This window comes from Phlebotomus papatasi, chromosome 1 (assembly GCF_024763615.1).
Source record: "Phlebotomus papatasi isolate M1 chromosome 1, Ppap_2.1, whole genome shotgun sequence".
Lineage (NCBI taxonomy): Eukaryota > Metazoa > Arthropoda > Insecta > Diptera > Psychodidae > Phlebotomus > Phlebotomus papatasi.
In genome coordinates this window covers 61,152,685-61,178,203 of record NC_077222.1, presented here as the reverse complement: position 1 = coordinate 61,178,203, position 25,519 = coordinate 61,152,685, and the positions used below count along the sequence as shown (strand labels likewise).

General features: G+C 33.5%; 2 protein-coding genes across 3 annotated transcripts; both read right to left on the bottom strand.

Annotated features, from left to right (window-relative positions):
* Positions 1 to 564: 564 nt before the first annotated feature.
* LOC129809583 (medium-chain specific acyl-CoA dehydrogenase, mitochondrial-like) lies at positions 565 to 6,434 on the bottom strand. Its single transcript, XM_055859528.1, has 4 exons — positions 5,886 to 6,434; positions 5,307 to 5,660; positions 5,121 to 5,244; positions 565 to 1,399 (listed from the first exon to the last, which is right to left on the bottom strand). Exons 1-4 carry the CDS (start codon positions 5,901 to 5,903, stop codon positions 633 to 635), a joined length of 1,263 nt encoding a protein of 420 aa, XP_055715503.1. The 5' UTR covers positions 5,904 to 6,434; the 3' UTR covers positions 565 to 632.
* A 50-nt stretch (positions 6,435 to 6,484) lies between these two features.
* Positions 6,485 to 15,151, bottom strand: LOC129809584 (aquaporin-11). 2 transcript variants are annotated; one of them, XM_055859530.1, is made up of 6 exons: positions 14,509 to 15,151; positions 13,982 to 14,199; positions 13,711 to 13,913; positions 13,579 to 13,650; positions 6,925 to 7,063; positions 6,485 to 6,848 (listed from the first exon to the last, which is right to left on the bottom strand). In XM_055859530.1, the coding sequence occupies exons 2-6, from the start codon at positions 14,154 to 14,156 to the stop codon at positions 6,649 to 6,651; spliced, it is 789 nt and encodes a 262-aa protein (XP_055715505.1). In that variant the 5' UTR covers positions 14,157 to 14,199; positions 14,509 to 15,151; the 3' UTR covers positions 6,485 to 6,648. The 2 variants fall into 2 exon arrangements, with proteins under 2 accessions (XP_055715505.1, XP_055715504.1); XM_055859529.1 differs by having other exon boundaries at positions 6,485 to 6,866; positions 14,509 to 15,135.
* Positions 15,152 to 25,519: the final 10,368 nt, after the last annotated feature.

Below are 25,519 nucleotides of genomic sequence, written 5' to 3'. Positions count from 1 at the left end.
TATTCAACTTCTCAGGTGTCAACCGGCCCAAATTAAAGGTTTTTTTTTCTAAGATACTCAAAATATGCAATTACTGTAGCGGGATAATAATTTTATAGATGAAACCCTTATAAACAAAAAATAATAGTAATAATAAAACCTGTTTGCTTAATATCGAAACCATCTTTGAACTCGAAATTTATTTTCTAATATTTGAAATCAGTTCAAGAATCGGATAAAACTAAACGTTTCTATGTCTAGGAGGGGTTAACGAAAATCTAAAGCCGATATCTCTTACCGTTTAGTCTCTAGACCTGGAGCGCCTGGAACGGATAACAATCATCTACATGTATCTCTTTGAAATATAATCTTACAAAGTTCAGTAATTCGTTACTGAATTGATAAAAAAACGGTCGTTCATGCGAAAAATTGATACGATTCTTATTTTTTGAAATAAGAAAACATGCCAAATTTTGCGGGCCAAGGGTGCCAAGTTTAACTTTCCAATCAATGTAAATTGTGTACACATTTTAATTGGCGAAAATGTGGTAACACCTCGGGAGGTAAGGGATAAAAAAAGACACATTTCACAGGACGTTCAACCCACTCACAAAATTATTTAATACATTATAAAAAAAACTTATACAATTGCATTACTTATTCATTCGCTTTGCGGCTTCGAGCATCTCCCTGGAGATGACCAGTCTCTGAATTTGTGACGTTCCTTCGTAAATCTGATAGATCTTGGCATCCCTCATAAGTTTTTCCACTGGATATTCAGTATTGAAGCCATTCCCGCCGAAAATCTGAACAGCATCTGTTGCCACGCGATTGGCCATATCGGATGCGTAGCACTTGGCAATTGATGCGTAGAAGGATTTTTTGGGACTCTTAATGTCTACTTCATACGCTGCTCTCATCCAGGCTTGTCGTCCAGTTTCCACGCCAATTGCCATGTCTGCAAGCATAAAGGCCACAGCCTGGTGGAAGGCAATAGGAACACCAAAAGTCTTCCTTTCCAGGGAATACTTTGTGGCCTCATCGAGGGCTCTCTGGGCCAATCCAACTGCTCCTGCTGCTACTATTGGTCGGGTAGCATCAAAAGTGCCCATTGCAACTTTGAATCCTGCTCCTTCGCCAATCAGGACGTTCTCTTTTGGCACTCGAACATCCTCAAATGTGACTCCACGAGTGTCAGAACATCTCTGACCCATGTTGAGTTCTTTGCGGCCAGGAGTTACTCCAGGAGTATCTCGATCCACAATGAAAGCTGTAAAGGCTTTGCCAGCAGGCGTTTTAGGGTTTGGATCCGATCTGGCAAGGACAAAATACCAATTTGCTACTCCACCATTCGTGATCCACATCTTTTGACCATTGATAATGTACTCATCGCCCTTTTTCTCAGCTTTCGTTTTAATACCTGCAAAAGAGGGAAACTATCAAGGACCATGCAAAATCATTATTTGAAAATAGTGGCGAGCGTCTTAATGCCCTAGACACACTTACGATTTAAGCCGAGAGACGGCTTACCGTAATTATAATCAAACTAATGGTTTGACTAAATTTCCATTAGTTTTTCACTAAGCCGTTTCTCGACTTAACATTTAAAGGACGAGAGTGGAAAAGCGAAAAAGACGTAACTGGGCTCCACTTCGCCTTTCTTTTTTACTTTTTATTAACCCGCGAATAAACTTTCTTAGACAAAAAGAGATCTTGGAAAATATTTCGAAAAGCTCATTTATCGATGAGATAAAGAAAACTTATGTTCAATAAAGTTGTAAAGGAGTAAATTTCCTATCAATGTATGACAATTGGATATTTTTTCCATTCATAAAAGCAGGTAATAAAGCGAATCAAATTATTGCAAAATACCCTATGATGGCAATATTTGCCCAGGTACTTTTCAAAGCTTCCACATAATCAACTTTAATAAAATAGCTTGAACAGTACATTTCCAGTCGAGATAGAGAAAAATAATATTCGGTAAAGTTGTAAAACGGTAAATTTTATATAAAAATGGACTGATTAGAAGTCTCTCAGAGGTTGTATGGGAGCTCAAATAAAACATTTGGTATGTCCCATATTACTTCACGATAAATTGTTATAAAAACGCAAGAACGTATTAAAATTTACAGCTTTATAACTTTGAGGAAGACCATCTACCTCTATCTGTATTCAAGCTATTTACTATAATCTACATCTACAGTGATAAGCTTGTATGAACTCATTCCAAACTACCTTGGAATAATTTTAATTCAAATTGAATAAACTTGAGTTTTAGCTCCACTTTATGTACAAAAAAGATAGCAAAACGTTCTAATTTTGCGGGATATATCGCAACTCACGAGATAGATCTCCATGTGAATTTTTCTTCGCATTAAGTTTTTGAATACGTACCGCGATTACTACACTGAGAGAAATCCGAAAAAGTTAAAATAACATTCCGGAAATGCTAATTTTACCCTGCAATATTGATCCAATATCGGTGTAAATATTACCCTTTTAGGTATATTAGGGGTTAAAGTTACCCTTTTTCATGTGAATTTTACCCTTAAAAAGGTGTAAAATTAACATTAAAAAATGTTGATATATTTTTACACCTAAAAAGTGTTAAAGTTACGAGGAAAAAAAGTTAATCGCACCCCCTTTTTTTTCTCAGTGTATCGATTAAACTTGTTCATATTCCACCAGTACCCCATCACAAAGTTGAAAATTCTTTAAAAAAAAAAGTGTAATTTGGTACTTCCACTTTTTACGATGAAGCAAAGCAAAATTAATCATTTTCGCCTTAAAAATAGACAAAAGTGTTTGATTTTTAAAAATCGGAAAAAGGAATGAATAGTGGTTATTGACAACTATGGATGGACGCAATTCTCGACTACTCTGACAAAACAGTTTTGTTACTTTAACAAGAAAACTTTGCTAAAAAGATGTTTTTTCAAGATTATTATTATTATTATTTATGTTTATATTATGTATTATCATTTTTACAAAATATTTTTTTCTGCGTATGGGGGAGTTACAAAATGCTCGTGAATCGTATAACCCACAAACAAGTTCGTAAAAGTTTGTATTTTTTGCACTTTTGTAAACATTTTTTGCACTTATACAAACATTTGTTCGTAAATGTTCGTAAACACACAAAAAATGTTGTCACTTGTTCGTAAATGTTCGTAAAATGTTCGACAGGAAAACAAACATTTACGAACAAATGACAAAATTTTACGAACATTTTTTGTGTGTGTCATGAACAATGTTTGTGAAAAAGTACAAACTTATACGAACATGTTTGTGGGTTTACGTTTTACGAGCATTTCGTAACTCCCCCATTGGAATTCACAAACATTTACGAACATTTTTACAAAATATTTGTTTCTGTGTAATTATAATCAAAATAATGATCAGATTACATTTCCATTAGTTTGAGTAATCCGTCTCTAGGCTTAAGCCGAGAAACGGCTTATTTAGTGGTAATCTGATAGGAATTTAGTCAAACCATTATTTCGATTATAATTACATTAAGCCGTCCTTCGGCTTAAGTCGTAAGTGTATCTAGAGCATAACCCTATGGAGTGCATTGGCTCAGATAAGATTTAATTAGATATTTTTGAAATTCAAAAAAATTGAAAACCTTGAAACAGAAGAGGTCCTAGAAAATTTAAGAAAAAACTTAGTTATAAGGGTTATAAGTCTCAATAAAATCTATTTTTCAGAGTAGACATTTTCCAAAATAAATAAAAAAGAACATGAATTTAGTAAAGTTAAAAAAAACATTTAAGATAAAGATCAATTACTGATACTTTACCGAAATATTACTGATTGGGACTTGGAACCGATTCAGCCGAGTTGGAAATTTCAGGACCTTTCAATAGAATCCAAATTTAAACAAATCGGTTAAAAAATAATCCCTCCAGAGTGATTGAATATATTGATCTCTTAAATAATTCAAAATGGACAATTTTCCGGTTATGAGTATGTTTGGAATATACGAAATGTAGATTTGGGCTACCTACAAAACATACGAAAATAATTGAGAAAGCTTAGGCCAAGCTTGACCTTTTACTGGAGACCGAAAGTCGATGTCCTTTACGGTTTAAGGGATTTAAGCTCTAGTGATAAGTTAAAAAAGGCAGATCGTTCATATTCATATAGGGTAAGTGTGTCAAATTTCGGCATAGTTGCATGCAAGCGCAAAAGTCTGAAACTTGAAATGTAATATTTTTAATACACACTGATTTTTTTATTCGTTTTTCTTAAGGAGTATTGCTTGGAAACTTGTTGACAATTTATCGTCTTTATTTTCTCTAAAATCATTCTTAATACATTTTAAAATGAATAAAAATGTAGACAGAGCATTGCATTGGTGGCCTATTTCGGCCACCTTCATTCTCATAGATTTTTGCCCTCATGTCATCTCGTTTGTCGAAATTTCATTTTCTATTTTTCTTTTGCATTGCATAATCTCTAGATTATATAAAAACTAAAAATTCATGGAAATTCGAGGAATAAAAACCGTGGCCGGAATTGCAAGCTGGCCGGAATTTGGCACACTTACCCTACTCTTTTCTGAGTTCGAGCAGTAGAATCGTTAAAATCGTATTAAACTAAATGTATAACCTTGATTTATGCTCTTCTAACTTCTAAAATTGAATTAACTTTAAGTTACAAGAACTCACTAGGCTGCCTTACTAAACTTATCAAAGCTTATCACTGGCTTCAAAACAATTTTCATATAAAATAAATTTTCTATTATTGTCCCATTAATTTTAAAAATAGTTTTATTGCAATTTTTAATAGTTTGTGTTTTTAATTAGGAACTAATCTGTTTAAATTGTTCAATGAATGTCTGTAAGGAAGGGTTAATGAAGAGTGTTCTCTTCAAGGTTGTTCAATGATTTAAACTTCTAAGATATTTTCTACAGTTCAGCGAACACAAAGTCTAATGAAGATTCTGGAACACCCTCTGCGCGATGCTTTGTTTATCAACAAGAATTCAGTAAAAATTAATCAATCGCGGAAAATTTTAAATTTGATATCGAGAAGCGTTTCAAAACTTCCAATCGTATTATGACTATTCTGCCAGAGACTTCAAAGATTAGGGAGATCAGGAGAAGTTTTAAGATTTCATTTGGTATAATTACCATTGACGTCGGATCCAGCAGATGGCTCAGTCACGCAGTATGCTGCAAGAAGAGGTTCCTCCACAAGGCGTCCCAAGTATTTCTTTTTCTGCTCTGTGCTGCCAAAAGTGATCACTGGCATTTGCTGTGAAGAAAGCCTTGTTTTAGTCTCGAGGGCAAGCTGGTTGGAAATTCTGGTAAACTTACTCCCAAACCCGTTCCTTCCAGTGCCAAGCCGATGCCTGAGCAACCGTAGGAGAATTCTTCGGTTACCAAACAACTATCGTAGAGTGGTAGTTCCAGACCACCAACCTCTTGAGGGATGTGGGGATTCATGAGACCCAGGGAGTGGGCTTTTTTGACAATTTCCCAGGGAAATTCGCCAGTTCTATCATGATGGGCAGCTTTGGGCATAATTTCTTCTCGTGAGAACTTTCGAGCAAGTTCCTGCATCTCTCTCTGCTCATCTGTGAGAGCCATGGAGAATCCACCGGATGCCCATCTTGCACTGACCGAGGGTACAAAGGTCCTCCTTCCCACACGATTTAATTGGCGAGAAAGCTAGACATTAAAAAAAAAAGAATTATAGAACTTTGATCGAGCCTCGTCTCAATCTTTTTCTAAATAAAATTGATCGCAAAATCAATAAATCATTCCCGGAGATCCCAGACATCAATAAATCCAAGATCAATTTGAAAATCAAGGTGGATTTTCCTGGATTAACTGTTAATGCTGATTGGCGATAAATCTTATCATAAATTACTTAAATTTTGACGATATATTCACCTGTGATAGGAGGGCCATAGTTTTCAGGTAACTACTGAGCACAATTGAATTAAGGAAAAAATATTTGATTAAAATAATTCACAAAATTAAAACAAGAAATACAGAAAATTACGGGCTTCTTTCACTGAGTTGGAATGACAGACTGAATTTTATTGCACGAAAGATATTGGGAACAAGAGAGAACGGCGCAAACGCAACTGTTGATTGCGGGGCAATGGTTCGGCCGTATGCGCGATATTTATCGGTAGTGCCGTATATATTGGTGCTTTTATCTCTCAAGACAAAAACCTCGCTGATTTACAATTTGTCTGTCCAATTGAGGATTTTAATTCAACTTTCTTATCAATCAAATTCTACAAACATTTTGATAAGAATTATTTTACGCGCAAGAACTTGTTGGACAATAGAAGAACCCAATGAGATTCAATAAGCTCAACAGCCAGTGTACATATCGAGCCAAAACAAGTCGAAAGAGAGAGAAAATTGCGATCGGAGGGGAAATAACGTAACAATACAAAGTCCAACCATGGATTTTTCTACAACAACCCAATCTCACTGCTCGATCACTGGCGCGACATCCAGAAATCCCAACAACTCTGTAACAGTGAAAATAATTTAATTTTTATTTAAAATTATTGCTGCAATTACAATGAGAAATTTATTGTCTCCGGGAACATGTAATAAAAATTCATAAAAATTTTCGAGTATTCTTTTCTGGATCTTCCCAAGAATTTTTTTTTAAGGCATTTTGGGTATTCCTTGGTTACTCTTCTTTGGCTTTGGTGTCTCCCACCAGGAGATTGCGTACAGTGGGTAGTTTGAATACTGGCACAGACATCAGTGCTCCTCCACAGGATCCAATCCAATACACAATTATGTGCTCAATGTTGGTGTGTCCAGAACAGCCCCATTTGAGTGCCGTAGCCAGGACGGGATTGAAGTATCCTCCGGAGAAGTTGAATGCTAAAATTTTAGAAACAACTTTTGAGCTCCCGTCAAGACTGAACGGTTAATGTCCGGAGGCAAACACTTTCATTACCGGCCACAACGAGGCTCGTTCCGATGAAGGAATCAATCAATGGAGCATGTTTGGGGCCCAGCTCACTCAGGGACTTGGATGCCAGACGACAGAGAAGAGTTGCAATACCCTCAATTATAGCTCCAAGGTATGGATTGACCTGAAGAAAAAAATTAGCCAGACTTTACGGCGTTATCACACTTGCACATTAAAATTTTAATGTGATTCACATTAATTGTCGCTTGTGAGCATCCAAATACAGTGCCGGACAAAATTGTACCAATGTTTCAAAATTCTCTATAAAGGATTTAATATCTCAAGATCTAATTTATATTTTAACTGAAATTTTTTTGTCTTAGAGAGCATTATTGCAAAGCTACAAATCGTGCCTTATTAGAATTTTTAGGAGAAGGGCTAATATTTTTGTAGAGCCCTTTAAAAAAAGGATGCATTGGTACAATTTTGTCACTTGTACCTAAACGCTATTTTTGTTCTAAAATTTTATTTTATGAACTATTTACGTAAAAAGGAATTTAATATAATCACTTCCGGCTGTTATTAATGCATTTTGCTTGAACACTTCCGGATTTTTTTTTACTTACAAACTAAGTAATGGTATTATTTGAGTAAAATACGCTCTTATATGAAAAAGTGTGTCAATAACGGATTTTTGTCCAACAAAATGGCTGCAAAACGTGACGTAGGCCTTATCAGAGAGATCAGACTACGTATTAAGGCGTGATCTAGTGGTAGGACTATCAAATCCGGACTCCAATCACAGTTTATTACCATTTATTATAGTATTTGGGCGAAAAAATCGCATTGGGCAAGGTCTAAGCTGTTGACTAGCCTTTCAAACTAATCAAAATCGATATCCTAAGGAACATCAGCTTTAGGGCATGATAAATGAATCATAAAATACTTGGCTGAATGACCGGTAAAGCAGAGAAAGAGAACGAAATGTAAAAGAAACTAAAACAGTTTTCAACTACTTTTACAATTCGTCAATTAAACCGACATTTCTTAAGATTTTTCAATATCTTTTCGATCCCAGGTGGTTATTTTACATATTTTCGCACTATATTAAATATTTCAATGGTCTTACAGCCCTATAGTCTGATTTTGGTATTAAACTTTATGACACTACATCAGTTCGTAAAATCTTTATAAATAATTTCGCTGCTTTTTGCCTATACAGGGTATATAGGCTATTCAGCCGGGTAATTCATGGCTTAGTTATCATGCCCTGAAGCTGATGTTGCTTAGGATATCGATTTTGATTAGTTTGAAAGGCTAGCTAACAGTTTAGACCTCGCCGAACGCGTTTTTTCGCCCAAACACTATAATAAATGGTAAAAAAAAACCGTGACTTTATTCCGGATTTGATAGTTCTACCACTGGATCACGTCTAGATACGTAGTCTAATCTCTGTGATATGGCCTACGTCATGTTTTGCAGCCATTTTGTTGGACAAAAATCTGTTATTGACACACTTTACTTTACCATTACTTAGTTTGTAAGTAAAAAAAAAATCCGGAAGTGTTCATGCAAAATGCATTAAAAACAGCCGGAAGTGATTATATTAAATTCCTTTTTACGTAAATAGTTCATAAAATAAAATTTTAGAACAAAAAGTAGAGTTTAGGTACAAGTGACAAAATTGTACCAATGCATCCTTTTTTTAAAAGGCTTTACAAAAATATTAGTCCGTCTCCTAAAAAATTCTAATAAGGCACAATTTGTAGCTTTATAATAGAACAATCTAAGAAAAAGAAGTTTCAGTCAAAATATAAATTAGATCTTGAGATATTAAATCCTTTATAGAGAATTTTGAAACATTGGTACAATTTTGTCCGGCACTGTATGTTATTTGTGTCTTTGAGTCACTTAATATTTGGGGTTTTTCTATTTATTGATAAAGAAATGGACTTGGCCTGCAAAAATAAGTTTAAATTTATCAAAAGCATAAATATTTTTCACATTAAAAAATTAAAGAGAAAATCGCATTAATTTTTCGCATTAATGCTTTAAATCAATTTATATCAAATTTTGCGGGTCAAGTCTACCTTTTTATCAACAAATAGATCAAATTTTGAATATAAAATGATTCAAACACACAAATTACACATTTGGACTCTCACCAGCGACAATTAATGTGAATCATATTAAAATTTTAATGTGCAAATGTGATAACACAGTTAAACGAAGTATTAAGCAATAAAAGTTTTATAGAACTCTGAAAAAAAGTTTATTTAAATTACCAAAAATAGAAATATTTTCTAAAATTAGAATACTTATTACATGAGATAATATTTTAATATTCCTTTTTATGTGTGATTCTTTTTATAATCACACGTGCTCAAAAGAAGACGTAATTTTAAAGCTAAATTGATGTAGAGGGAAGTGGGGCACCTTTGAAAATGGGGCAGATTTGAATTTGGGATTGTCGCCTATTTTTAAACAAAATTGAGCCTTATCGTGATATAATTCAGGGCACAAACAGATTGAGAAGCTAAATTACATTATGATATGGCTCAGTTCCACTAAAACATAAGAGAAAAATCCCAATTTTAAAGTGACCGACTTTCAAAGGTTCCCCACTTCCCCCTAAGATTTTTTCGCTTATTACTAAACCTAAGAAGTTCGTAAAGTATTGAACTTTTTCACAAACATTGTTCGTAACATAATCACTTGGTCGTACATTTTTGTTTATCTGGCAAAATTTTACGAACGAGAAATTGTTTGTAAAAGACTATAAAATGCTCGTCAAGTAGGGGGAAGTGGGGCTATTTTGAGCTGTGGGATTATATTAATATACGATTTTTTTCGCATATTTTTGAAGGAAGCTGGTCCTTACAATTATTTTATTTATATCTACGATTGTTTAGCCTATTAAACTTATATTACGCTAAAGCCCAGTTCCCTTTAGAAATATTTGAGAAAATCGTATAATCAATGTACCCTCACACCTCAAAGTAGCCCCACCTCCCCCTAATGGTCTTAGGAACAATGTTTGTGAAAAAGTACAAACTTTTACGAACTTTTTCGTGAGTTATACGATTTACGAGCATCTCGTAAGTCCCCAGTAGGAATTCACAAACATTTACGAAATATATTTTTCTGAGCACATCTCAGTGTTTCTCTCTATCAGAAAATAAATTAATTGCTTGTGATTTCAAATCTTCTTTAAAAAAATTATATTTTGTCAATTCAGTGTTTCCTTACGCCTTAAATCTTAAATGAATTATGATAAAATCAGTGTTCGAAACGAAAATAAAACAGTGTAATAAGCATATAAATTAAATTTGGAAAGAGAAAAGAGATAAATTACGTATATATTACAAACTGTAGAAATTTATAAATAATTTTTAACTAAATATAATTACGGAAAAGTAATACCCTAGACACACTTACAACTAAAGCCGTGAGACAGTTTCACGTAGTAATAATAATCAAAGTAAAAATTTGACTAAATTTTTATCAGTTTTCTACTAATTAAACCATTTCCGAGCTTAAGTCGAGAGACGGATTAGTCAGAAATTTATGGAAATGTAATCATTGATTATAATTACCTTAGGGCGTCTCTAGGCTTAATTCGAAGTGTGTCTAGGGCCTAGGCCTCTAAGCAATAAGTTTCTAAATTTCCTCACCCCCACGCGAGCTTGTGCTTTTTTTGATTCCTTAGAAAAAAATCTTGAATATTAAATATAATTTGTAATTAGGTGTCTTTTGTCCTTAAAATTTATTAGAACAGAATTTTCGTTTTTGAAAAGAAAAGAGAAACAGTCAATATTGCAAGGCTGGGTTTTTTTCGAAAATTGTTTCTCTTAGACTTAGATAAAGTTTTTACTATAACATTTTACAAAACAAAAGTATTTTCGCAAAAAGCCTTAATCTCCTATTTTGAATTTTAGGATATAATAAAGTATTTGTGCGCTTTCTGCCATTAATTTTTAATTTAGTTTTTTAAAATCGGAAACAATTTTTCTATGATTTTTTTTCAAATTTCTTTTTAAACTGTCAAAACTGTTTTTGGATGAGAAATTCATGTTTTAAATCTTTGTACGATATACCATAAAAATATATACATTTTATTCATTTTATTTATTAATAAAATTTCATTTAAATCGGCTATGAATACAGTTTAAAAAAATTGTAAATAAAATAGTAACGCCTTCAATTAAGACCTTTTTTTGTACCTAATAAGCCTAATAAGGACTCAATTTTCTAAATTTCCTTAGTATCTCCGGCTTTTTAAGACGATTTTTTTTTAAAAATAGTTTTTAAAAGTTTGTGCTCGTCTCAATATTCGTGTTTTAGTTTTTTTTAATAAGAATTAAATGAAAACTATTTTGTCTTCTTTTAATAGAAAATTAAAGCCAAGAAAATTCTCTTCACGTAAGTATAATCGAATTTGTTATTGTTTATATTCAAACATTCAAAGTTTTTTTTTTCAATAAATGTATAAAGTCCCAGGTTTTGCAAAATGCTTGATAGATTTATTTATTCAAAAAGTTGCTCAGGAAAACTTAAAAGATATAGAAAAATTAAAAAAAAATAGATATAGGTGCATAACCAGTTTATTACCGGTTTGTAACCAACTGGAACCGATTCATACTTATTAGAATTTCTAAGGCCTGTCAAATAAACTCAAATATGGCCACATTTAAATGATAAATACGCTATCTTGAGCCTCGTCAACTTTGACCTTGAAAAATTGGTATTACAAACGATCCAAGGATGTTTTCGTCTATGGACAAAATGTTTCCCTAGGCTAGGCAACCTCTAAAATATAAAAAATGGTATTGTAAGGGATGACGAGGGATAAAAGAAAAATGAGAGGCAAGTTAACGGTCTTTGAGTGGATTTATGAGAATTTCCCGAAGGTTCAATGTCCCTATCTGTAACCGTTTAGCCTCCACAGCTGTCAACAACAGCCTGATGGTCAGACGGACAAACAGAGTATTGAGATATCATGATATTGAGAAAAGTGGTTTCAGTGGGGGAATTCTGTAATAGTATGACAATGTCATATGACAAGTTTAAGATTTTTTTATGTGGTAAATTCGGAAAAGTTAATTGAAAATCGTATTCTTACTGGTTACTAAGAGCTTCACAGAACTCCTTGCAATAGCTATTCGATGCTAACTGGACTTTAATGTTATCCTGCTACATAATTTACTACGAAAATTTATCAGATTTATACTCTCTCTGTGCAGTTCAAGCAGTAAAAAGAAAATTGACGAAAAATTCAGCTTCAGTCTTTCAACTGTTAAGATCAATTAATAAAGAAACTAACAACTTATACTTGAAATATTGTCTTCTTCAATGTTGATTTCAGTTATCAGTATTAAATTGATGCATTTGGTCACACGCAAATTGAATGAAACGCTGTACAAAAATACACAAAACTTCCTTGTAACTTGAAAAGAGCCCGATGAGAAAAACTTGGCACAATAATATCAAGTGTTTGCCACTTTAATACCGTACAATACTAAGCGTTGATTTATTGAAATGCATAAAATGTTCAGCATTGGGTATAAAAAGACTAATTAAAAAAAGATTAAAAAAATATTTTTGTTAGAACATTGACCGAATATTCACCTTTCGGGCACCGTCCGTCCTTTCGTCTTTGTACGTACACTACCGATAGAGATGAAGTTCAATGGAAAAAATCGCGTTGGTCTGCATATTCTTATAAATAATTAGCAAAAGGAATTTCAATACTTTACTAGGGGATATTTCAGAAGATTTTTGTGTAATATTTGACCTAAACTTTCATAATCTGAGATTTTAAGAACAATATACACAAAATAAAATTGCTTTAAATAAATTTTATTATCTGAATTGTCCACCAAACGCTATTATACATTTTTTGGCATAAAAAGTATCAGAAATATTTTAAATTATTGATATTTTAACATATTTCATTCGACTGATTCAATGCAAAATACATTGGCTCAGTTTTAAGTACAACCGAAAAAATGTTGAAAAGTAAAGTCTAATTACACTAATTAATTTTTTTTATGTTTCAAGTAGGACAATCTCGTTAACTCTCTGTTCTACAGAATTTCTTAGGTTTATTATTTTTTTTTAGTTTTACTGATAAAAACTTGAATTTCCTTTACTAGAAAAAAGTTTTATTTAAATGCTGAACATTTTAGGAAAGGGGAAGGCTTTCAGGCATCGCACATACTTTGGGTTCGAACACTTAATATTTTTTTCCATAATCTTTTAATGAATCAAACCTATTTTTTCAGGAAATGTGTGACTTAAGACTGGCTCTTGAAATATTATTGCCATTTAATTACCTACTAATCAAATTTACGGTTTTGATTATGGTACAAATATTATAATGTTTAAAATATTTTTAGGCATTACTTCACTGAGAAAAAAATGGGGATGCGATTAACTGTTTGTCCTCACAACTTTAACACTTTTTAGGTGTAAAAATATATCAACATTTCTTAATGTTGATTTTACACCTTTTTAAGGGTAAAATTAACATGAAAAAGGGTAACTTTAACCCCTAATACACCTAAAAAGCATACTATTTACATCGATTTCGGATCAATACTGCAGGGTAAAATTAACATTTCCGGAATGTTATTTTAATTTTTTCGGATTTCCCTCAAGGTTATAGATTTTAAATAATGCGTAAATTATAGAACTTACCTGAAGATCTGCTGTGCATTCAGCAAAAGCTCTTCCCTCATGAGTGGACGCCAGTTCCAGCCACCAGAGAACCTAAGAATTTAATAAGATGACTGCGAATAAATGTAATTAATAGCCAACGGCTCTTATTACTTGCACGAAACGAAATACACAGCATCCTCCCATAAGTTGAGCCCACGTCTTGAGAGCTACATTTCTCGGTGACGTCTTTCCCTCCACCATGTCTTCCATATGAGTATAGGGACATGCTGTGGCATCACCCCAAACTTGTGCCCACCAGATTGTCAGGAGGAACAGGAAAATGGCATATGTGGCCACTCCGAAATTGTCGGCAACTAAAAAAAGGGCAGAAATTCAAGCTTGATTTAAAAGAAGCTTCCCAAGCTTCTGGTCAGGAACTCACCAATAATTAATTCGAAACAACATGCACAGAGTTCAGCAGCTGCAATTGCTTCCAAGAATAACTCCTGTACCAGACCCTCCTTGACCACCCGTCCGGAGAGTTTGCGGGCTGTCTGTGCCAGGGCACAGGATAAGCCCATGTACCCCGTGCTGACCAGAAGTGATGACAGAGACATGCTCCGGCTCAATCAATTCGGGCAGCGTCACACAGTCGCGCAACTGCCGATTAGTGGAAGCATTAATTGGACCACGTCCAAGTTCAACAGAAATCTGGGCTTGAGATACTTATTCCCAAGCTCTCGAGACATCGCAATTTTTGATGAATTTTTTCTTCGCATTTTTTGTGCTTCAGTCATTTTTACCAAAAAAAAAACTAAGTTTGTATTCCAATTTGAGCAACAAGTTGTTAGTAAGATATTTAAATCATTTTTTGGACAGCCAATCAGCCTTGAAGAAATTTGTTTTCTTGCCAGGTTTATTGTATTCTTTTCCATCTTTAATTCAAAATTTAAATTAAATTCAACTTACCGAAAATTTTAAACGTAAATTATAAAAAAATTAACAATAGCCGCTGCCTTGTCTTGGTCTAACTGGATATTATGCTAATGTTGTCACTGATTAAAATACACCTTGTGGGCCTCTTCTGAGTTGATTTTTAAATAAATTCTTTCACATCCACTTCGTTGCGTAACACACTTAACAAACAGACACACAGATGCACGACAAAAAATTTCTTCCACCTAAATTCACATAAATCATTAATCACATTTTATCATATTTGCTTCACTATTTGACTTGATAATTTTTTTTTGTCACCAGTCTGGCAAATTGCACTTTCGCAGGAGGAAATTCATCAGCTGGCTTGCACCTCACGTTAGCCAAGCAGACTGACATGGTTGATCTCATGAAAATTATATTTAGATCACCTTCTCGCTCTCTGTGCTGCTGCGAGAAGTACTTGTTGAAGAGATTTGTTTGCAAAATATTGTGCTTAGGAGAAAGAATCACAAAAGCCACACACTCTCCGAGAACTACTATCTCTGTCTAATCTATCCAATAATAAAAAAAAAACTGCTCAATTCTGTAGTAATCCAGAGTATCAGACTGATCTCTTCCAAATGCAAGAGGCAACTCTTCATTCACAAATACAACAGAACGATGCACGGCCACGGAAAGTTTAATTAAAAGCCATGCCAATTGGGTATGGGCGGATTGTATACAGTCCATAAATAGCTTAAAACAATTCTTAAGAATTTTCAACAACATCAATTCAAACAATGCAATGTTGATTTAGAAAATGCTCACCATAAAAAGATTTCCCTGAAGAAAATTTCAATTTAATGTTGAACCCTGTACTGATCTAAGACTTGAACAAAAGAGCATATGCATCATACAAATGATTATAGCAAACTAAGGGGGAGAGTAAAATGGAAAACTCAAAAATATTATTATTTTTAGAATTTTGATTGATTTTGTTTGATTTAAAATAATTTGATCATTTTCCAATTTTTCCTTATACCTTTCAGATCAAGAAATTTAATGAAATCGAAATTTACATCTTTTTCTCAAATATATTGCATACACTGAGAAAAAAAGAGGCTGTGATTAACTTTTCTTCGTCATAACTTTAACACTTTTTGGGTGTAAAAATATATCAACATTTTTTAATGTTAATTTAACACCTTTTAAGGGTAAAATCAACATGAAAGAAGGACAACTTTAACCCACAATACACCTAAAAAGGGTAATATTTACACCGCGGATCAATACTGCAGGGTAAAATTAACATTTCCGGAATGTTATTTTGACTTTTTCGGATTTCTCTCAGTGTAACTATCCCGCTATGCGCTTTATTTTTCTCGCGAAATTCACAATAAATTAAATTTAGATTTGTGTGTTAGTCAAATAAACAAATGCAATACGATTGGAACACCCGTGTCCCATAAAGAAAATAATTTTTCCTGACTACCTAAAGTTATTTTTTTCTTATTTCTGTACACAATTGTAAAGTAGAAAGTTGAGGGAATCTAGAATATTTTTCGCAAGTCTCTAGCTATTTGCTATGTAGTAAATATTTAAGCTCAAAAATGGCGAATTTTTAAATTCTCAAATTCATAATTGATTTTATTTATTTTTTACACTTCCAATTTTTTATTTTATTGTCAATTGTAATTTTTTTATTGGCAATAAAAACTACAATTCTCATACGTAATATTTTTCATTAAAGCAAAAAATATTATTCATTGGTATTGTCAGAAAAATTACTTAAATTTTTGGGCTATTTTTGTCCCTATCGTTCATAGAAGCACAAAATACACCGAATCAGACCCTGTTGGACTTTCCATGGTTAGATGTAAGACTTATCATTGATTATGTTTCCCAGTTTAATTTTTATTGTTGATTTTTTAGTCCGTAAAAAGTGTCTCGTCGTTCTAAAAATCGGTGTTCTAAAAACGAAAATAATTTTTTTCTGACTATTTAGAGGACAAAGTAATTTTTTATAAGAAAAATGTTTTTGTTTTTGAGACACCCATGTCCTACATGTCCTTAAATGGTTAAGGGATGTGTATTTTATTTTACGGAATTTTCTTTATCTAAATGTTCAGCCCGAGCCATTCTGGGCAAGATAGATTTAATTACACTGTGCAACAATTTTGAACTTTTTTTTTGTCCCTGGGTTCTCATGCTATTTTTTCTATTGCTAGGGTCAAATGATTTACGAAAATACTTATCATTTTGATTTCATTTGGATTTTGCGCCTGGAATCTAGGCAAAACCGTTTTTGCTGTTTTTTGATACTTGGGGGCCTATATCTCCGATTCTGATAAACTGATTAATTTCTTACTTTGAAAAAAATTTGTTGTCCATTACATGCCCGATAAATCCTCTGAACAGATGAAGTTCGTACAACTGACACCAGGGGCGCTGTAGTCTTATAAATGTCAGAAAACATGGGAAAATCGAACTTTTTAGCAACTTTGATCAAAAATATCTCGAAAACTAGGACTGTCCCTAACAATCTGTTTTGTGGGTTTGATAGAGAATTTAATCAGCTACATTTTCGTCCATGCACAACTTTTCTCTCAGATTTTTTTTAACCTCGATATTGAGGTTCAAACGAACAGTCCTAGTTTTCGAGATATTTTTGATCAAAGTTGCTAAAAAGTTCGATTTTCCCATGTTTTCTGACATTTATACGACTACAGCGCCCCTGGTGTCAGTTGTACGAACTTCATCTGTTCAGAGGATTTATCGGGCATGTAATGGACAACAAATTGTTTCAAAGTAAGAAATTAATCAGTTTATCAGAATCGGAGATATAGGCACCCAAGTATCAAAAAACGGCAAGAACGGTTTTGCCTAGATTCCAGGCGCAAAATCCAAATGAAATCAAAATGATAAGTATTTTCGTAAATCATTTGACCCTAGCAATAGAAAAAATAGCATGAGAACCCAGGGACAAAATCATCGTTGCACAGTGTTATTGACTAAAATTGAGCATTTTGTTAATCATTTTGAACTATTTATCGATTTGAGTTTTTTGGAAAACCGTTAATATTTAGATTACAATCTTAAATTGAATTTCTTTTAGCTATATTCGAACTACAAATACAACCTTAGAAATTAGAATTAAAATACTGTAATTCTCAATCTAAATGTCCAATTCTAAAACCGCGAATTGAATTTTATCACTGTGAACTGAATTTTAGGGATATGGAAACTTCGTATTTTACATTTCATATTTTACATGTTCGTATTGCACATTTCGTATTCCGGAAACTTTGTATTCTATTACATTTCGTATTTCACATTTCGTCTTTCATAAATTTTGTACAAAAATTGAACAGATGCTATTGATAACTTTCCAAAGCACAAAAAATTTCCCTTTGCTCCAACAGGCGCAACTGATATCTTCCCTAAATGGCGTCTACACATTAGTAGAATTTTTTTTAAAAAGCCTTTTTAAAGAAAATTTCCCCCATCCTTGTAGGCAGAAACGTCAGAATTTTTTAAAAAGGATTTTTTAAAAAAAAATTCTAGTAGTGTGTAGACGCCATAAGCACAGAAAATGTTCCTTTGCCGCAACAGGCGATACTGATATCTTCCAAGAACACAGAAAATTTTCCATAGCCCCAAATAGGCAATACTGATAATTAAAGCTTGAAGTTCGACTTTAAACTCAGACCCGAGGTCCCCGAGGCGCATAGCGTCCTTAACCCCATAAAACTGCAATTCTATTATTTTATTGGTTGATATACTTGTGTAAAATGTGTGGCAAACGAAATGTTCAATTTTTGTACAAAATGTACGTAAGACGAAATATAAAATACGAAATTGTAAAATACGAAAAGTACTGGAATACGAAGCTTACGCAATACGAAATGTGCAATACAAACATGTAAAATAAGAAATGTAGAAGTTTCCGGAAACCAAATTTCATCACTGGTTTTAAAAGATTGAAAGTGTTAAAGGTCTCCAACATGGAATGAAATCTTTTGCAGAAAAAAAAACCAAAAAGGCAGTGACAATTTAATTCACTAATTCAGAATTAGAAGTTCAACTAGCATAAAGGTCGTAATACAGGCTTCAGATCTAAAGCTTAGGCATATGGCTTAACTTTTCTACTTTTTTCAGGTAAAATCTTTGAAAAAAAATTACTTAAGATTTAAGGGCAATTGATCCACTATATTTTGCAAAACCAATTAAACTGTTTAATTATTTAGGATTTTAGAACCTTCGGAAACTGGGCTAACTATAGTTTGAAACCCGTATGATAGAAGAAGGTTGATCCTGGTGAATAAGATCAGTGCTTTAAAAACGATTGGGTCCCCGGCAACCCAAAAACAAATTTTTTCAGCAGTAATGTAGAATTACGTTTTATTCTACAGAGCCAGAAAAAATGATTTTTTCTAGCCCCCAATTTTACACATTTTCATCCTTAAAGGGTTAACTTGTGAAATTTGGCGGTAGGAAGAGATAATGGAAATTTAAGGCAGAATCACATTGACAGTAAAATGCTCACCGTCACCGAGAAAGTCTCACCGTATTCCGTTAATTTACGCATTTTCATTGGAATTCTTACGCAAATGCTTAATTACCGTATTACCTTATCTCATACTCGGTGGAACTAGGTGAAAATAATATAAGAAAATTGAAGAAATAAAACGGAAATTCGATAAACGGTGAGCAAAAAAGCTGTACGATTAATTTCTCTTGCAGTTTTTTTTCTCACCGTTTATCGAATTTTCGTTTTATTTCTTCAATTTTCTTATATTATTTTCACCTAGTGCCACCGAGTATGAGATAAGGTAATATGGTAATTGAGAATTTGCGTAAGAATTGCAATGAAAATGCGTAAATTAACGAAATACGGTGAGCATTTTACTGTCAATGTGATTGTGCCCTTATGCAAAGCATCTTTAATTTCTGATCCTAAATTTTCAGTGTATAATAATTTGGGATTATTCATTTCCGCTAAAACTTATGGGATAAGTATGCTCGAGGATTAGCTTGAGATTATTTGGGATCTACACCTATAAAGTTTTCTAGGCTTATCAACGTGTTTACTTTTACGACGTTATTGCTTTTACTTTTTAAGCATTTTCAATTCAAAAATATCAAAGGAGAATGGTCAAATCCGGTCCCGGAATCGCCACGAACGGGACCTATGTCATTGGATAGACATTAATATAGGTAACAACTTTTGTTCTGGGATCAATGTTCTAAACCATGGAGGAACAGTTCTAGAGCATAAAAACTATGTTTTACAATGATGAAGAATGATCAAAAGTATATGGGCGCTGGTTCATCTTCATACAAAGATTAGAGTATACGTATTTTGAAGATATTGATATAAAGTTGAGAAAAATGCCGGGACCCAGGACGATAAACACTGGAAGTCCTTGTAAAAAAGGCCTTTATCCTTCCGAAAAATCGTTGTTTTGACTACGAATTTCACAAGAACTGCTAAAGCGATCTTGATGAAATTCGGTATAGGGTCAGTGTATGTTTTAAACTTTTTATTTATGCATACCACCCCCTCCCTCCACCCTCCGTTCTGGTAGCGCTCATACAAAATGGGGGCACTTTACCTTATAACTCCTTTCTAAGACGATGTAGAAAGCTGATATTCAACAAGGGAACAAAACTTATGGAAGACTTTTCAACTATGTATGTTAACCCGCTCCTCCACCACCCCTTCTAGTAATCCCATACAAAATGAGAACATTTTGACCTCCTTTCTGTGAAGAAGTAGTTGGTTTATAAAAGATGAAAAAAAAAATGAATAACTAATAACGTTATCAATAATTCTCTAGATATTATATGCATTTATAGACATCTAGTCAAATTACAGCTTTCTGCCTCCTCTTAGAAATGAGTTATAAGGTAAAATAGTTTTATTTTGTATGGGGGCTACCAGAAGGGGTGATGGACGAAGAGTTTGGTCAGTATGGTTAAAAAGTCTTCTTTAAGCCTTGTTCCCATGCTGTATTTCAACTTTCTATCTTTTCTCAGAAAGGAGTTATAAGGTGAAATGCTCTCATTTTGTATGAGGGCTACCAGAAAGGGGGACAGAGGAGGGAGATATTATGCATGGTTTAAAAGTCTTCCCTAAGCTTTGTTCCCTTGTCGAATTTCAGCTTTCTACCTGCTCTTAGAAAGGAGTTATAAGGTAAAGTAGCCCCATTTTGTATGGGGGCTATCAGAATGGAGGATGGGGGGAGGGGGTGATGTGCATGGATAAAAACTTTAAGTCATACAGTGACTCTATACCGAATTTCATCAAGATCACTTTAGCCGTTCTTGCGTAATTCGTTGTCAAAACAGCGATTTAACGAAAGGATAAAGGCATTTTTACAAGGACTCCCAGCGTTTATCGTCCTGGATCCCGGCAATTTTTCAATCTTATATCAGTACCTACAAAATGCGCCTACTCTCGTTTGTGGCGATTCCGGGACCAGCGCCCATATAGTTTTGACCATTCTCCTTTTAGAAGGTGAACATAAGGGGCATGGTTTGAAATGATCAAATTCAAAATCAAATTTCCTGGGGGATTTTACCCTATTTGCGAATACGACGAATACTAAACACTGAGAAAAAAATGGGGGTGCAATAAAATTTTTCTTTCCTCGTAACTTTAACATTTTTAGGTGTTAAAATATATCAACATTTTTTAATGTTAATTTTACACTTTTTTTAAGGGTAAAAATAATATGAAAAAGGGTAACTTTAACCCCTAATACACCTAAAAAGCATAATATTTACACCGATTTCAGATCAATACTGCAGGGTAAAATAAACATTTCCGGAATGTTATTTTAACTCTGTGGGTACACTTCCGGTAATCGCCAGTGGAAATTTATTTTACCTCAAGAAGGAAAACAAATTTTGTCTTGCCCAGAGCTTTCGGTCCGGATGTGGACCTTCTGCAGTGGTCGACTAGACTTTTTTTTTTGATTTCCTGAAGTTCGTTATTTTTAGAAAAATAGAGAATCATCACCAGCAGTAATCACTTGGGAAGGTTTTTACTAATAGATAATTAGTTTTCTTGCTACTTTTCTAAATTTTCTTTTTGCAATTGCGGCTTTGATGTGATTTGATTAGGCGCTTTTTCTGACTACAGCAGTCAGAAAAAGCGCATAATCAAATCACATTAACTTCAGGAAATCAAAAAACATAGTCTAGTCGACCACTGAAGAAGGTCCACATCCGGACCGAAAGCTCTGGGCAAGACAGAAAATTTGTTTTTCTTCTTGAGGTGAAATAAATTTCCACTGGCGATTACCGGAAGTGTCCCCGCAGAATATCCATCACGCCAGCTCATTATCCAACAATAAGTTATTTTAACTTTTTCGAATTTCTCTCAGTGAAGAAGAAACATCTGGGAAAAATATATAATTGCCCTTCCTTTAAATCGAAGCTCTTCCAGCAGAAGTAAATGTTCAAAATCAACAAAAGAAATATCTCGTGTTAATCACATTTAATTTCCATATTTATATTTTCAATTTGTTCACATCGAGAAAAAATTGCACTCATAACAGTTTCTTGCTTTGTTGTTGTGACTCATTTCTGCATCACAACCATTGTCCCGTATTTACGCGAGATCATGCACGCTCGTTCAAGAAGAGACATGATAGATCATGTTCAGTATCATGAGAAAGTTCTCTGGGAAATTGGTCCTCAAGGAATTTGTAGCCCAGAGATAAAATAACCCCTTGAATTCATTAGTACCCCTTCAGGGTAATAAACACATCACGCTCATTAGAGAAAAGGCAGGTGATCTCAAAAAGGTCATAAAATCACGATGGGCAAGATATGAGGACCAAGAAGAAAAAAAGGGGTGCATTTGTTGGCTTATTAGGCAGACAAAGGCACCCTCTATTCCTGAAGAGCTCGTAAAATAGGTGATCTATGGTGACAAGTTCTTAAGATTACTTTCTCTTCGAGACGGTCGTAAAATAAGAGCTCGCGCCAAGAAAGCCATAACAGCCCGAAAAGAAATAGGGACAAAGATAACAAAGATCGAAAAGGTGTGTGGTCCTCGGTCATCTCAATTAAGCATCCCCTTTCTTAAGGATATAGAAAGTGTTGGAGAAAACTCTAGAGATAGCGAAAGTGGATAATTGGAAGGCACTTAACGATCGTCTCCAGACGATCGTTATCTAGAGGTTCGTCCTGAATCACTAATTGGACACCTTCCCACGGGAAATAATGTCGAATAGAATTAGGGTAAGAGTGGAGGATTTTAGTATAAAAAGGGTAGCTAGATTCAAGAGGTTGGTTCAGTCACTGTGTAAACGTGGCCCATGCCATTGGGCAGTGTAATAATCTTCCTTAATAAAAGTGTTTCAACTCAAAAAAATAGTGTATTTGTGAAACAACATCAACTGGATCCAGAGGCAACAAGGTGGCCTCAATTGGGGTCACCACATTTGGTGTTTTCGCCCGGGAACGAAAATTAATCCTGGAGTGAATCAAATCAACGCAGAAATTCAGCAGAGGATCCAGAAGTTTGACCAGTCATTGTCTGAAGCCAATAACCATCACCAGGAAAACAACCTGAGGTCGGAATTCGCGGGCAGATAGATGTCCAATGAATCTCGAATCCTGGAACTACGAAACCGGGAGGTTGTGTGTGAGAACGCGTCAATTGAGAGAAAAAACGAGAAATCGTGCCAAGAAACTCCAGAGGAGGAGAGACCGTCGGTACTTCACTTCCCTATTGTCAAGAGGCAGCCAGAGAGAAATACTCTCCAACATTCCCCGCTGAGGAGATAAAAAAAAAAACAATGTTTCGCACTCCAATCAAACCTTACATTACGAAAATTGATACAGCAGACAACAATAATCATCGATCTGAATCATCTTCGCCGGAAGAAGAAGATATCCTAAACGCACTCCAAAGTTCTGGGGAAGAAACTGAGAGAGATCAACAAGATATTCCACAGAAGATAAGTTCTATTCTACACCCACCAGATTTCATAATGAAGATGGAGAACGAAATGGTAACTACCCCTCAAAAACCCCACTTTATCAGCTTGGACCAGAGAGTAGCCTCACTTCCTGAATTAACTTGTAAGTGCATCAAATTATTTTTTACCGTCGCAGATTTAATTTACAATTTATATAAAATTAAGAATGATCCTAAATTAGATGAATATTTTACTTCACTCCTTTTGAGCAAAATAAGTGTTGAAATTTTTGAAAGGATCTGTAACTCTGATGCATTGTCAAATTATAAAAATTTTAAACAATATGTAATGAGTGAAGTGCACAAAAATATTATTGGTGTGGACGAAGCTAGGGAAAATCTTTATACTTGTCAAAAAGAGACAAAAGAGAGTTTTAAAGAATTTGGAAAAAGAATTCAGGAATGTCTTGATTTAGCAACAAAAGCGTATGAATCTGAGTTCGGGCAATATCTTGTCCCCGAAAATATTAAACAATCTCTGATTACTATAGCAATTGAATCATTCACCCGTGCGATACCAGATCCAGAAATAAGAGTATTAATTCGCGCCGAAAAACATGAAAATTTGGAGAACGTAATCATTTTAACTGAAAATCGTCTCAGAAGAGCGGGTTATGTGGTAAATGGAAACGAAATAAATAATATTCCATATCAAAGATTTTTCGCGCATAATACAGAAAATATTGAAATTAATGAATCCCATTCCCATCTTAAAATTCTAAATAATATTGATAACGATCGTAATTTTACTCCGAATATATTTGGGAATCCCAATCAATATAATTTTCATTCAAATGTTAGAAACAACCAGAACAATCAGAATTATTCAATCTTTTCTCCAAACCCTTCTTGCAATAATCAACCATATCTCCTATCAAACTCTAACAAAATGTCTCGAAAAAACACTCAGAGAAATTTCTTTCAACAACCATCTAATCTTAATGACAATAACTCTGCCATAAAAATAGGAGATGCCTATATGAAATATGAAAACCCGTGCGGGAAAACCTGGTTGTGGACAAAATCACCAGTAATTTTTGAAGACGATTATTTTCATTCATCATTAAATCAAATTAATAAAAATATTCCTTTAAATATGTGCCCTTGTCAGCTGGGAACATATTATTAATATTAAAGAGTAAAAGAACGACTCAAAAACTTTATTAAAAAAAAAAACAATTAAAAAAAAAACATTCATAAATTTAATAAAAAAATGTGGAAATGGCACTAGTCTTATCAATTTTTATTACACGGATACATATAACGAATTAGCTGCAAATTTATTAAATTCTATATGAATCTTATTTGTCCATCCGTATTAAAAGCAAATTCTCTAAATAAAAGTACAAGAACATTTCCACTAAAAAAAAAGATTATTTAATACGTGTTAATGGTGTTAATGATCATTCAATTATTTTTATAGAAATGAGCATATTTTACTAATTGGATATTAGTTATATTATGATAGTAAAACGGGACATTATAGTTTATTTCAACTAATAGCAATTGTATCCGTGTACGACCAACAATTTCTCTTAAAAAAGGTAAATAAATCAATACTTAAATAAATAAAATAAAATAAAAAAAAAAATCCGTTAAATTAATTCAAACTCTTGAAACTCATAAAAGAATCTTATCAAATATTTTTAGGAAATGAGAAAAGCAAACACATAAAAGTGTATTCCTAAAATATCACAAAAATAAATATATTATATAAAAAAAAAGAAGATTAATGGTGAATTGAAAATAATTGTTTCTAATATTCAGAAACATATCCTAATGAATTGAATACTTTTACAAATACATTTGATAAGAACCTTTTAGAGGAACAAAACTAACTAAGAAGCAATTACATTCAAATTTGATAAAAACAAATTAAAAAAATATTTTAAATCAATCGAAAATTTCAATTAAACGACAAACTATTTCAAATTAATAAAATCTTATAAAATTTTAGTTACATGGGTAATTGATAAGCTGAAGGAAATTTAGTTTAATTTTGAAAATACTTCCTTTCTACAAAAACCGTTTGATAAACACACACACATTCTCAAACAAATACAGAAA